Source organism: Populus nigra, chromosome 14 (assembly GCF_951802175.1).
Source record: "Populus nigra chromosome 14, ddPopNigr1.1, whole genome shotgun sequence".
Taxonomy (NCBI): domain Eukaryota; kingdom Viridiplantae; phylum Streptophyta; class Magnoliopsida; order Malpighiales; family Salicaceae; genus Populus; species Populus nigra.
The window spans coordinates 3,424,356-3,438,686 of record NC_084865.1 but is presented as its reverse complement, the minus strand read 5'-3'; the positions used below and the strand labels follow the sequence as shown (position 1 = coordinate 3,438,686).

Sequence of the window (14,331 nt, the reverse complement as noted above, 5' to 3'; positions counted from 1 at the left end):
GGTTTATAAGATATATATATATATATATATATATATATATATATATATATATATATATATATATATTAAGTAAAAAATAGCTGAAATCCTAGTTTTTAGAGTTCAAAAACTTGTATCCTAAGTTTCTCATCACATAAGCCTCGTTCAGGTATTGAAAATGTTGGAGACAAACAACATGTAATCTATGTAGGCTAGTGGAACATCATCCATCTGGGATGACAAATTAACCCGTCTACCTTAAAATAAAAATACTTAGGTTCGTTGACCTATGCTTTAAATGTTGGCTAGGCATGCAGGCCCAAACTTTCAACCCATGTGTATATAGCCCTTTACTTTTTTGTTTTATTATTTTTTTCTTAGGCATTTTATTATTAGATTTTTTTAATAAATAAATTTATTAAAATGATGTTTAAATAATTATTCAATAATGTCAATTGTTTTCAAATAAAATTAATGTAATATTAACAATTTCCCCCCCAATAATTATATATGGGTCTTTATTATTAAATGTACATCAAATATCTATTTTTTTCATTTGATTTGATCTGTTTTTATTTTCTTAAAATTGTTATTCTTATATATTTTTTAAATACATTGGCGTAAAAAAAATATCATTTTTTTATTTTCTTAATTAAAACTTGTGTTTAGGTTTATGATTTTTTTTTTTTAAAAGACACTTTTGATCAAAAGAATTTATGATAAAAAGGAACGCATTGATAAGGGACGAATTTTGATTAAAGAGATATTTTTTATCCATATTTTAATTTAAATTGTTGATCTTTTTGAAATATTTATTTTAATTACTTTTTAGTTTTTATGTAATAAACAAAGTATACTTTAATTTTTCTAGAGTTTATTAAACATATTTTTCTTAATATGTCAAAATTATCCAATCATTGTTTTTTTTTAGTTTATATGTAATAAACAACGTATACTTTAGCTATTTTCTATCTTGCCGAGTGAAGCCGCCAAAAAAGATTTTGGAAATCAAATGGGAAAAACTTAAAGGGTACAGACGTTTCTCTCTTGTTTCATTTCTGTTTTTAACATGCAAGGAGTGCATTATCATAATAGGAACAAAACGGTCATTAATCTCTCATAGCTTCCATTTACAATGCTCCGGTGTCAGCTGGTTTGCATTTCGTGTGGCTGTCAATCTCACCTTTGGGTTTCACTACAGCCTCTACAAAAAAAAAAAAAAAAAAAATATGTGGTAAAGAGGAAATCCCGCTGTGGTCAAAAAATCAAAAAAGAAAGAAGGAAATAAAGAAGGATGTGAAAGTGGAATCCCTCCGTGGTAAGAGAGTGGGTTCAAGAGGAGGAGGAGGAGGAGGAGGAGGACAGGCAATGTGTTAGTGGGACAAAATGTGAGAAATTAAGAAGCAAAAAGGGGGGAGGGGTTTAGAAATTGGAATCTAGGAGGAGAGATTGAGGGCCAATTGCTGGAGAAGTAATTTCTTCTGAGATGCATTGATAATTCCTTTGCACTCAGCATCTGCCAAGACCTCTGTCATTATTGCAGCTGCATGGCCTCTGGGCTCCTCCGAGGCTCTCCTCAACATGAACACCTGAAACATACCGAACGAACGAGACATCCGTGAATTATAGTTTAGAAAGGGCCAGATGAAAAAAAGAGATTATCAATAAAAGACTAGAATGGCAATAAATGCTATAATCATTCGAAGTGAATCACTTGTAAAATCCTAAGGACCCTCGTGTAATACCTGTCCATCATGTTTTATTTCTAAGCAACCAGGTTGATGGATGAATGGTTCCCCATCTATCTGAACTGGGAAAGAGCTTGAAGCATGTATCCTGATTACCTTCCCTTGTGCTAGCCTCATAGCTTGTGAAAGTCCAACCTGAACAATAGAATGAGCGTTAGGCAAATAATAATAATAATAATAATAATAAAGAACATCTCTTGTAACTTAATACAAAACAAAATATCAACAAACATTTGTAATATTCCTCTCAAAACAAAAGAAAAACGAAACAAACAAAAAATATATGCTACAGAATCAGAAGTTTTACAGGAGAGCAACATAAAAAAAAGGAGGACCCTTTGCATGCAACATCCACGTTCTAAAAAGCAGGCACCACAAACAGGCTTAGAAGATTATTCACTCCTAGTTATTTAAGTGAACATGATTTTTAAAGATAACAGAACACGCTCCAACCAAATGCTACAAGGCACAAGAATATATAATACTTCCCAAAGATTTTAAATTCTTTCGGTTCTCAAATCCTACAAATTTCATGAAGATCAAATCGTGCCATGTTACTCAGAACTACCCCATGTTCTCAGTAAAATGCAAAAAGCCTATAACACAAATCCCAAGCCTTGAAACAATATTAGAGAAGCATGGCCATGCATCTTCCCAAATTAATGCACATGAAACAAACCTCAATGCGGAAATGTCCTGTGAGGTCTCCTTCCCTTCTCAACTAAAATAGGTCAATCGGTAATAATCTTACTGAGAACCTTATGCGACTTTCTAGATACAGCTGACCAGAGGGAGAAGATAGAATATAGATCAGAGAAGATGTGTGAAAAGGTTGTATGGAAAATTCCTAAGATTATTCTTAGAGTCCATATCCAACCATCTTGGATAAAGAGAAAATGACAAATTTAGAATCTGACAGAAATTACAAAGTCCTGTATTTCTCTATCATTAAGATCCCAATAGATACCACCACCATCCATGTTCTAAAAGCTAGAAATTGGATTTGCTGTACAAATGAGGAAATGTGTACAGAAAAGAGAACTATGGATAGCCAGTTTACTAAACATTGCCTTTTTTTGGCCTAGAGCAAACCTTCCAGTTCAACAATTGATTTTTTCCCGTCATCCCTGGCCCCACCCTTTAAAGATCTGCCATCATCTTGCTCTATCCACTTGAATACCATGACAGGGCTTCTACATAGTGATTGACATACATTTGAATGAGGGTAATAAAATCCCACAATGAGAAACAAGCTCCCTTCCAACCATTCAGACACTTGAAAACCCACTCTAACATGGGGCCTAAGAAAAATTATCCAACAGCGGATTGCAACCAAGGGACCTCCATAATAAACTAAATAAACTATAGGCCTGGTTTCATAGCACTAGCACGCACAAAGTAAATGATAAGGAGATATATATTTTCAGGAGCTCAGAAATCTGAAGTTTCCTTGGATGAAAAACTACACAAACACTTACAACTATCTCTCATATACAAAGAGTGAATGATATGAGGGAACTTATTTTCAGAAAATGACAAACCTGAAGTTTTCCGAGGTGCCATGCTCCACGGACACTTACAACTTCAAGCATTTTATCTTGCATGGATTGAAGACTGAAATCATCATCATGCTCATAGTCATTTTGCCAAAGATCTACACCCCCCATATAGCTGCCAATGTTCAGCACAATTAAACCCTCACAATCCTGGAGGGAAGAGAAGGATGAAAGAACACAGAATTGAAAATATGAAAGAAAGAAACATGTTTTAAATGCAATTAAAACAAGAAAGAAAACAACCCAAATACTAAGATCAGTGTTGACAAGAGGCACTCGCCTAGGCGCTCCAGGCGAGGCAAGGCCCCAACGCCTTTATTAGCCTCAGATGTTGGAATTCAATGAAGTGCCGCCTAGGCAAGTGCCTTGCGAGTGGGTGCAAGGCATTAAGGCTAGCACCTGCTTGAAGTTCTTTTTTTATATAGGATTTTTCTTTCCTTTTTTAACTAATTTATGTTTTGACCTATTTGTCCATTTTTTAACTGATATTTAATTTTGATTTTTAATCTATTTGGCTACTTGCTACTTATGTTATAGTATTTTATATTTTCTTTTGATTTTCTAATGATCTAATCTTAATTGGGAAGATATATATTTTAGATTTATATAATATTACTTTTTTTTTTTAATTTATAGCATATCGCCTTGATTCATTCAAGTGAGCGCCTAGTGCCTTGGGCATTTTACAGGCTTGGCGCCTTTTAGCGCCTTTCACCTTTGACAACACTAACTAAGATAGTATCTAATCAATTACCTTTGGAATCTGTATGTCTTTCCCATCAACTTCAAGCCAAACCTGCCATGGTAAGTCAGCACAAGCTCTGTCCATCATATCCCTGGCACCTTCTCTGGCATATCGCAGTTTATTGACAAACTGCACATTACATTTTAATTAGCCAAGTTCCAAAAGCTGAGTGAAAAACATAGATCACAAGATCTAAGGCACTTATCTGAAATATAAAATTGAAATTACTCTAGAAAGGAAATGAAAGCTGCAGCAACCATAAGCACTTGTGCATCTAGGGGGTTCGTCATAGAAAAGGCAAAATAGTTTACTTATTCTTTAGTCTCACAATGCAGTCAGCATTGTCTAGCAACAATATCTGACGCTAAAGATCTAATAACCTGATTATGAAATTGATTGAAGTTGTCCAGCTGCAGGACAACATACAACAGCATTTTCAGCCAAAACACTCAACCAACCTCACAGACCAGGTTTAAGAAGAAAAAAAAAAATCAGGAGATATCCTATAGCAAGCACGCATCCACTAGCATTTCAAGAAAAAAAGTGGTCAACTAAGCACATTTGAGTGAATATAAAGGACAAGCAAACAAAAAACTGGATGAGAACAAAGGATTCAATAAAAAAGATTCTAGCATTGAACCTTCTTTTCCGCTCAGAAACAGGGAGATTTTAAAAACTGTACTGAAGAGCCAGTATCCCTTGGATTTTAAAAATTGTACTGATACATTACTGTCCAGCACAGTGCATGCTATGGAAAACTTAAACTCTTTTGAGCGAAGTATCAGGCAAATGGACGATTGATTAACAACATAAATGACAACCCCTGTACAAAAATATAGCTACCTGGCTACTAAACTTCTCAGGATTTTCCTGACGTGTTACATGGAATTCATATGCAAGCTTAGCATCACATCCAATACCTGCAAAAGCAAAATTGACAATGGTTAATAGATTGATGAAGCAATTTATGAAACAGATAGATGAAAAAAATCCATGAGTAACAACTCCAGATATCTACCTAAATAATTCATCATGAATTTGGATTGCTCTTTTTCCATATACCCTTCTGAATTCTCTTCTCTGATATTTACTTTCCAGCGATCTAGCATTGTAACTGCAGCATGGTCAATATCTTGCAAAAGTGTGCTTAAGCCACCTAGTCCATCAAACATTGAGAAGCCTCTTCCCCATTGCAAAACCCTTGACAAATCATTTCCTGTACCAAGGGGAAGAATAGCAACGGGTGGTGGAGACTCAAAGTTGTGCCTCTCAATAGCATCAAGGACCCATGAAACAGTTCCATCTCCACCACAGACCAAAACTCTAAAATACCGCACCTTGCTAAATAACTCCAAACCAATATCAGGCCCCTGGGAACCACTTAGTTCAAATACCTGCAGTGAAGGATTATGAAATTCAGCCATATAACCTACAAGCTACATGCAATGTAAATGAGAAGATGTTATTATTCCTAACAACCACAATATCGAAGTAATGCCAGAGGAAAGAAAAGCCGCTTTTTATTTCTTAAAAAACATTCATCAGCAGTTAATCAATCAGATAAAGTCCGAACTATAGCACTTAGAGAGCACATTATGAAGATTCCAAAAACAAAAAACCATGCCTACAATTAAAAAAATTGCTGGAACATGACAATAAAAGATTATGAAAATAGATTTTGAGGAGTTAAGGATCCACTTTTCTTGTGACAACCACTAAAAAGCTAAATCCTCACCTGAACAGGATTCAACAGCATGTTTAGTGTCCTTCGAAGATAAGGCCCAAGTTGACCTCCACTCTTGGAATTAATAAAAACCAAAAGGGGCCTTGCATCTTGAGCCAAATCAACCAAAGCATATTTCTTAACTTGTTGACAGATAGCAGTTCCACCTTTATTATGCATTAGCCCATTAAGTGTGCCCTTAATCCTGCCATTCTTCTTTAAGCAGTGGATATTAGTCTCACTCCTGCATCTCCTCAATCCAGCAAGACCATTCAACACAAAATCCAGGCTTCTATTGGCAGTTGTTGCATCCTGCAACTTACCATTAACAGAGCGAATGTTTCCTTGTTTGCCTCTGCTTTGCTGCTTGCTTCTCATCTGCCTACGAACATTAGAGGCTATAATTTCCCCCTTGATCAAACTTAAGCTGTTTCCTCCATCAACTTCCTTCACACAGAGCGGTGAAAGAATAGACCTCCTAAGTGGACCCAAATCACAAACATCACCAGATTCCTTAGACAATTTAGCATGACATTTCACATGAATGAGCCTCTGACACCACAAACAATGCCATGTCGGAGAAGCATCAATAAAAGGAACACCACACGGTTCATCACAATAAGAACAAAAGGCATTCATCTCAGGAATCTCATCCATATTAAACCATCTCTCCGACCAATGATGCCGCACATGACAAGACCCTGCTTGTGCAATACACTTACAATCCTTTACTGCAAACTCTGAACAATGAAAATGAGCTGCCGCACCGCAAACAACACAACAGTGCACAAAATCACTACACAACAAGGCATTATCGCCATTATAAGGTAAAACCAATGAAGTCAAACAAACACAACATGTAGACGGCTGTTTTTGACCATAAGCTAAATCTTCAATCCATAAATGACTAGACCGTGGAACATTTAACTTTTTCCAAACTTGCTTCTTCGCTTTAGCCGCAGCTTTAACCCATTTCTGAGATGCTCTTTTATGCCATTTAATTAATCCATAAACAATAGTTACAAAACCTAAAGCAGCAGTAATTAACCAGGCAATAAAAGATCCACTATAATCATCATTAGAGCTTGTAAGCACACGTACAAGCGAAATTCCCAATCCAATCATTTCCAATACCCTAATCTCACATCACCATCAATCAAATCCAAATAGCAATCCTCACCAAACGGATTTTCACTTCTTCGGATTTCCAATTTCCTTTCAAAATCATAACAATTAAACAAAATCAATAAGCAAATAATCATCAAAACATGCAAGAACTGAGCAAACTAAGATAAATTGAGAATATTAAAACATAATTAGTGAATCAGGTCCAATAATTTGAATTTAAAAGGGAGATATACAAAAACAAAATGAGACCTGGTAATTAGATGTGGAGAAGAAGGTCATGAACCCTACAAAAGGAGATCGATCGTGATCGTGATCGTGATTTTGATTTGAGAGAGAGAATATCGGGTTTCTTGAGAGAGAAGAAAAGAGATTTTGAAGTAAAGGTGTAGGGTTTATTTTTTTTATTTAATAGTTTTAGAGAGAGAGAGACCGGGAATGGGCGGGCGGGATTTTTAATGCGCAAAAAACGCGGGTTGCCTCGCTGGGTGGAAACGTTGTGGACACTGACAAATTACGTGATTGTGCTTATTTGTGGGTTTTGTTGAATTTTACAGGAAAAACCCCAGCTTAGGCCTTATATGTTTTTGTTTTAGCAATTAAGCCCTTATGAAAAACGTCATCGAATTTACCCGATATATCATCAATTTTTAACCCAAACGGACTAACTTTTAAGCCGATTTAGAAGAATTTATACCCCACAGAGAGAGAATGTATTGCTTTCAATCCCATTTAGTTGGGTTGAATTGATTAAATGTTATGAATATAAGGGGAAATTCGATGAAACTTTTTATGGGAGCCTGTTTATCAAAATGAAAAAACTACAGGGGCTAAATTTGGTGTTTTCAAACTTTTCGGTGTTTGGATCTTTTGGTTATTTGCATTTACTGTGCTGTGTTTGAAAAGTGGCGTGTTTGGCTTGGCTGGCAAAGATTCTGTATCTCAAGTTCACTGGCAGTACGGGATGTGACAGGATAGAGAATCTGGATAGGATTCTTATTGGATGAGTAAATTTACCTAAATTAGTAATTAAAAATATAGATTATTTGCTTTCTTTCTTTCTTTAATTCTTTAATTCAAATCTTTGATCCAATATCTAAAAAAAGTTATTTATTTATTTTTAATTCACCAGAATGTAAGTTTGCATTTTAAAATTTTTATGAAAAAAAAATAATTCTGATTGAAATGTAGGTTAATTTTATAATATTTTTATCATAAAAAAATGATTTGCATAAATAAAAGGGTTAGCTTTTGTCTTACTAGATGTAATTTTTTTCCTTGAAATCATCCATCATGAGCCACTAATATATTTCATTGATAATTCTTTACCGTGCTATGCTGCTGGTAAGATTCTATGTTAATTTTAACAAAAAAAAGAAAAAGTCAGTGTTGTAAATTTATTTTTCACTGCTATAATTTTTTTAATTTAGAATTAAAAAGATGTTGTTTGTTCTTAATAAAATAAATTGATGGAGTTTTGAAAAAAATGTTATTAACAATAATTAAATATTAAAAAGAAAAGTTGATAATCCTTGTATAAAGTAAAAAATAAATGGACATATAAATATTTGATTTGCAGTGAGAGACACTTAAAAAAAAAACATTATTTAACTATAGGGTAATTAAAATAGATATTCAAAAGAAAAAAAATAATTTAAATTTATAAAAAAATTATTTTTTTAGTCTAGATTTCCTTTTCATATTAATGTATTGTTTTTATTTAAAAAAACATATCTTTTTTATTAGCATTGTGATTTATTGAATAAAAACTAAAGATAATAAAAATTGATATCACAAAAATTCTAATGATTTAAAATAAAGAGAAAAAAATATATATCTTTTTAATCAAAACTTCATTTTCTTATTAACTTGTTTCTTTGTTGTTGTTTTTTTGGTAAAAATACATGTTTTTTTATTAGAAGAATTATTTTTTGAATAAAAAATTATAATAATATTAGAAGGTAGTTTTAATCAATAAATTCGCCAATAATTTTAACACGAATATATTAAAAAAATATAGAGTAACAAATATATGAAAAATTATATGAAAATACCATAAAACAAATATTTTATTTGAATTGAATATTCATTGGCAAAAGTTTAAAAACCATATATAATAATTACAAAAGCACAGGTTAAAATTATAATAAAAAGTTCTAATAATATTTGAAAATTATGGTATAATTAGATAATTCTTTAAATATCATTTTGATAAATTTATATTAAGATAATCTTATCATAAAATAAAATAAAAAGTCAAATAAAAAATTAAGGGCCATTTTTTTAAATAAGCTATGCAACTAGAAGGACGAGCTCACGTGCTTTTTATTTAAGATAGACCACCTGTAGTCTATCTCTACTCTTTTTTTAAATTGAGTCAATTGGATAAATTTGTTATTCTCCTGCAATATTTTCTAGTAACTAGAGGTTGCTCAAGCGACTGAAAAACCAAGATACAAGTATTTAGATAATAAATCCCTAAATTTTAACATCTCTTAACCTAAGAACATAAAAAATATATTATATATTATATGGAGCTCTAAAAACTTATATATAACAAAAAAAAAATAGGTCAAAAACTAAAAATCAAATAAAAAAATTATCTAGCTCCTATTTACTTTCTAGGACATCATTAAAGGTATAAATCACATTTATTGAGTTTTTGTTTTAAAATTCAATTTATAAACATCAAAATCATAATTATTGGTAGTCAAAACTTGGCCACTAAAGAGTTTTCCCTCTCCTTTTTTTTAGGTAATTTTGTCTTTATTTTAACAACAACTAGAAATTAAAATGTAAACAAATACAGTTTTATGATTGAAATGTAAAAGAAAAAAAAAGATTAAATTGAAGTTTTTACATGCTTTTTTATGAATAGTGCGAATGGAAAAGGATTTGTTTTCAATGTTAATTTTAGTCATTGATTTTTTACTTTTGTTTTAAAAATAACTTAAAATTCAATTTTGTAAAATGATGTTTAATTTAATGTAGAATATTAATTTCCACATGCGAGAGCATGCTAATCAAAATAAATCTTAATATTTTTTTTTATTTGAGGAAATCTTACTCTTTGAAAAGCGAATTTTATGGATTCAGATGAGTGAGTAAAACCTTAACTGTTCCAGACTCTTATAAAAATATACATCCTAACTCGAGACTTGCTGTGTAGATCTCAAATCCTTTACCACCGAACTCTGGCTCTCAATTCAACATATAAACCTTTAAACACATGTCAGTCCAAACTCCAGCCCGTAATATATAACAGACCCATTTCGAAATTCCGTTAGCCACGTCATCTTCCCTTCCCTAATCTGGCGCCAAGGCGCTTTTAAGTTTTTTTTTTAAAAAAAGACACGTACCACAACCAGATTTCATTTTCCTTATAAAACACTTCTAGGTTCCGTTCCAGTTTTCCCGAAAGTAAAATAAATAAAAAAATAAAAAACCCTAAATCACTAATTGCTTATCAAGAAGAATCACTCATCATCATCATCAGCCATGGCTACAAAATTAAAGAAAGGAATGCCAGTGGTAAAGGCATGGCTAGTTATATCAGAATCAGGTCAGTCTTCTATCGAGGAAATAGGAAAACACTCGATGATGAAGAGGACTGGATTGCCTGCACGAGATCTGAGAGCATTGGATCCGGTTCTATCGTATCCGTCGTCGATTTTGGGACGAGAGAGGGCTATTGTTGTGAGTTTGGAGCACATCAGGGCTATTATTACCTCGAAGGAAGTGCTTTTGATTAATTATAACAATCCTCTGGTGGTTCAGTTTGTTCAGGATCTTCAGCATCGTATTGTTTTTGGTAGCAATAATGTCACTTCTCCACACCAGGTTTGTGCATTCATTTCTCATATGATTTGTTGAAATCATAATAGGGGTTGAAGGGAATCCTGTTTCAAATGTTCTGTTCTTTCTAACTGTAATGAGAGGTTAGTCAAATTGTCTGCTAGTATGGTGCTTTTCAGTTTCACCATGGACATTGATTTAGACTGCTATGGTTTGCATTATATTTGGACATTGCAAGTTATAGCTAACAGTAGGCATGAAAAATTACTTCCAGTTCTTCTATTCATGAACTTTGTATACTGTTTCCCCCCGCTAATAACTATATAAATTGCTGGAGTTATTCTCTGATTATATATTTTCAAGTACTAGCATGTAATTTGCGAACAGGAGAACTCATGCTCTTTACGCAAATCACCTCTTCTGTTTTAGGTAACACAAAGCAATCTTCTAAACTAACAGAGCTCATTGTTATCTGTTTGAAGGCAATGGATCATACTGGTAAAAGAAATGGAGGACGCAGCTGAGGTTACATGGGGTTCACCCACATTAAATACACTTCATTCTTCAGCAAAAAGCTTAAGCAAGAGGAGAGCTCCAACTTGTAATTTTGTAAATATGAAAAGTCAGGAAATAGAGGGTGAGGGTGCAAATTCAACAATAAATGTTTCAGTAGCTGCAGGTTCCAAGGCGCTTCCTTTTGAGTTCAAAGCACTTGAAGCTTGCCTTGAATCTGCTTGTAGGTGCCTTGAAACTGAGGTACATGGTTATCTATTATTAGTCAGCATTAGTATTTCATCATCTGATTTTTTAAGCAAGTAGTTTAACCATTATATATTGCTTGGGTTTCAGATATAAATAAATCAACATTGTTTCAATTAGATTGTTTATTGATTCTTTTGAATTCTGATAAGCTTTATACGAGGAAATGGAGCAATTTAACTCCAACTATTCATATCAGTCAGCATTGGGATTTCATCATCTGTTAAATGTATACCAGCTAGTCTTAATTCTTGCAGTTAAGCGTTGCTAATTTATATATTTTGTATCTCAATTTAGGCGATTCCTCATTGGTTAATTGCATCTACAGGTGTAAGAACAATATTAAATAAAGGATTTCTGACTAAATGGACGTATGAGAAAAGGCACTAAATTTCAAGATAAATCTTTGCTGCATGAATTTCTTCTTAGCAAATTTTGCTTTTATTTGAATTATCCAAGCCAAGGCCCTCGCCAATAAGATTTGCCAAAAATAAATTGTGGTGTCTCCTTAAGGGAGAAGATCATTTCTTATTCTTTCCATTCTGGCCTTATGTTGATCACATTCTTAACTTGCTCAACTCATTAACTCCTTTCTATATGCTTTTAAATTGAGGTGCATCTTTCTTCTTCTTTTTTTTCAAGACTCGGACATTGGAGGAAGAGGCATATCCTGCTTTGGATGAGCTGACTTCTAAAATTAGCACACTCAATCTTGAACGTGTTAGACAGATAAAAAGTCGTCTTGTTGCTTTATCCGGTCGCGTTCAAAAGGTAGATAACATGCTCTTGGATGGTTGTAGCTATCAAAATATCCTATTCTTCTTGCCATTATGTGAAGTATGCTACCATAAGCTTGTGAAACTGGATTCATTTTATTGGATGTCATCTTTCTATCCTGTGCATAAGATCTTCCTGCAAGCGTGTTCTTTCTCTGCCGCGAATTGGTTTCTGCTCGTCGTTGTTTTATACAGGCTATAAAAAAGAAACATTTTTTGTGTTCTTCATAATGCATCTGCGAGTGTCATTCTGTCTCTAGGAAATTCTATTGTTTGGATTTTGGAACCGAGTAAAATGGTATTGTTCAAGAAAAGGTATTTATTCATAATTTAATCTTCAAAGATTAATATTTCTATGCATGCATGGTCATATGTCTGTGCATATACCCCTAAAGTACCTGAATCAGCAATCATTTTCATAGGTTCGACTTCCTTACCCTACGTTGAAAATTTATGAGCTCTTTATTGCAGGTGAGGGATGAACTTGAAAATCTGCTGGATGATGACAATGATATGGCAGAAATGTATTTGACAGAAAAAGTTGTTGCTCGTGCAGTGGATCAAATTTCTACCATAGAGGAAGTATATGACGGTGAACGTGAAGTAGATGATGAGAGGTTCTTCCTAATCCCACAACTGTGATGTTTGTTCAAAATCTCTATATTTTGCACGAAACCTTTGTGTACTTGGTGTAAATTAGCCACCTTTGGACTGTACTAGTCAGCATGGATGGCATATCATGCTTTAAGATCTCAATTTAAGAACATTAGTTTTATCGTTCAACAATCACAAACTATATTGCTAGCTCTTCCTTGTCAATTATTATTCCCAACTAATGCTCTTTCCTTAATTAAAAAGGTTGTGATTGTTGTTCATAAGTAAACTATAGTGCTAACTCTTTCTGTAGTCTGTCCCCTGCATTCTCAGTTACTTGGCAATCAGCATCTTTGCTGTTAACCCCTCAAACTTAATTTTATGCAACACTTTTAATTAGAGACGTGAACATCAGTTGATTGAACTCTATTGAGAGTTGAGTTATTATGGAATCAACAATGGCTGTGCGTAAAAATTATTTTGCACGAAATCTTGATGCTTGATTTGGAACAATAGACTTTATTACTGCACTGTGATAGTAGTTTTAACTTGTCTTATGCTGTGCAATTTACTCTACAAAACTCACCTGCAGTGTTGATGACTGCTCTGAAACCAGCACCAGCGTTAAGCCAGACATCGAAGAGTTAGAGATGCTTTTGGAAGCATATTTTGCACAAATAGATGGCATCTTACAGAAACTATCCGGTGTACGTGCCTATACCTGGTGCACTTATTTCTCTTGTTTTCTGGTCATTCTTAATTATCTACTTCTACATGGAAAGTTTGCATTGTTGGATAACAGAGAAACTCCTGAGAAAACTTAGCTACATCGAAGTCATTTCATTTTTTCATGCTTTTCAGATGAGTGAATATGTGGATGACACAGAGGACTTCATCAACATAATGTTAGACGACAAACAAAATCAGCTGCTGCAGATGGGAGTGATCCTCAGCGCTGCAAACATGATACTCAATTCAGGCATTGCGGTTGTAGGATTCTTTGGAATGAACATTCATGTTACACTGTTTGATGGGAAACCAATACAATTTTGGGAGACTGTGATCGGTACATGTGGAGGTTGCATTGCTTTATTTCTAGTTCTTTTAGGGTGGGGTAAGAGAGAGAAAATATTGGCTCTGTAAACTTGTTCGCCTATCTCTTTTAGTGTAGGTGGTCTTAATTAGGCTTATTTGTCACACGCCATGAAAAAGGAGGAAAAAAGAAAACAGCTGCGGAGAATTTTACTGAAGGAGTCAGGAAATCTCATGCAATGCCAACCTTTTCATTTGTTTTATAATTTCCAGTCCCGCTGCATTCTTCTTCGTTGTCGTTTTCTTCTGGTTCAATGCCATATTGCTCAAAGGATAGATTTCACTCCCGTGTGGTCCCTCGAGTTTGAAATAATAACAAAAATCCTAAATTCTAAAAATAACAAAAATCCAATTGAAAAACTTGGAAAAAAAAAGTAGTTAAAGAGAAAGAACCAAAAAAAAAAAAAAAAAAAGACGACCCTTCTCTCCCATCTTTCCC

At 33.6% G+C, this 14,331-nt stretch overlaps 2 protein-coding genes across 3 annotated transcripts; one reads left to right on the top strand and one right to left on the bottom strand.

The window, feature by feature from the left end:
• Nucleotides 1-960: 960 nt before the first annotated feature.
• On the bottom strand, nt 961-7,305 carry LOC133673512 (diacylglycerol kinase 2). Of its 2 annotated transcripts, XM_062094368.1 has the most exons (8): nt 7,129-7,302; nt 5,764-6,966; nt 5,047-5,422; nt 4,872-4,948; nt 4,038-4,157; nt 3,269-3,433; nt 1,725-1,862; nt 961-1,568 (listed from the first exon to the last, which is right to left on the bottom strand). In XM_062094368.1, the coding sequence occupies exons 2-8, from the start codon at nt 6,874-6,876 to the stop codon at nt 1,416-1,418; spliced, it is 2,142 nt and encodes a 713-aa protein (XP_061950352.1). In that variant the 5' UTR covers nt 6,877-6,966; nt 7,129-7,302; the 3' UTR covers nt 961-1,415. The 2 variants fall into 2 exon arrangements, 1 of the variants encoding a protein (XP_061950352.1); XR_009835000.1 differs by lacking the exon at nt 961-1,568 and having other exon boundaries at nt 3,269-3,398; nt 7,129-7,305.
• Nucleotides 7,306-10,374: 3,069 nt separating this feature from the next.
• On the top strand, nt 10,375-14,124 carry LOC133673306 (magnesium transporter MRS2-F-like). The gene is made up of 7 exons (XM_062094045.1): nt 10,375-10,716; nt 10,813-10,814; nt 11,154-11,427; nt 12,073-12,201; nt 12,678-12,823; nt 13,393-13,507; nt 13,662-14,124. The coding sequence occupies exons 1-7, from the start codon at nt 10,375-10,377 to the stop codon at nt 13,941-13,943; spliced, it is 1,290 nt and encodes a 429-aa protein (XP_061950029.1). The 3' UTR covers nt 13,944-14,124.
• The last annotated feature ends 207 nt before the right edge of the window (nt 14,125-14,331 follow it).

Excerpts from the sequence above, each read along its gene's own strand:
- LOC133673512 (XM_062094368.1), bottom strand. The coding sequence starts at position 6,876 with ATGATTGGATTGGGAATTTCGCTTGTACGTGTGCTTACAAGCTCTAAT. Across the intron at positions 4,949-5,046 it reads ATTCATGATGAATTATTTAG|GTATTGGATGTGATGCTAAG; the intron begins GTAGATATCTGG and ends TTGCTTTTGCAG. Across the intron at positions 3,434-4,037 it reads AAGACATACAGATTCCAAAG|GATTGTGAGGGTTTAATTGT; the intron begins GTAATTGATTAG and ends TCTTCCCTCCAG.
- LOC133673306 (XM_062094045.1), top strand. The coding sequence starts at position 10,375 with ATGGCTACAAAATTAAAGAAAGGAATGCCAGTGGTAAAGGCATGGCTA. Across the intron at positions 11,428-12,072 it reads GTAGGTGCCTTGAAACTGAG|ACTCGGACATTGGAGGAAGA; the intron begins GTACATGGTTAT and ends TTTTTTTTCAAG. Across the intron at positions 12,824-13,392 it reads CGTGAAGTAGATGATGAGAG|TGTTGATGACTGCTCTGAAA; the intron begins GTTCTTCCTAAT and ends ACTCACCTGCAG.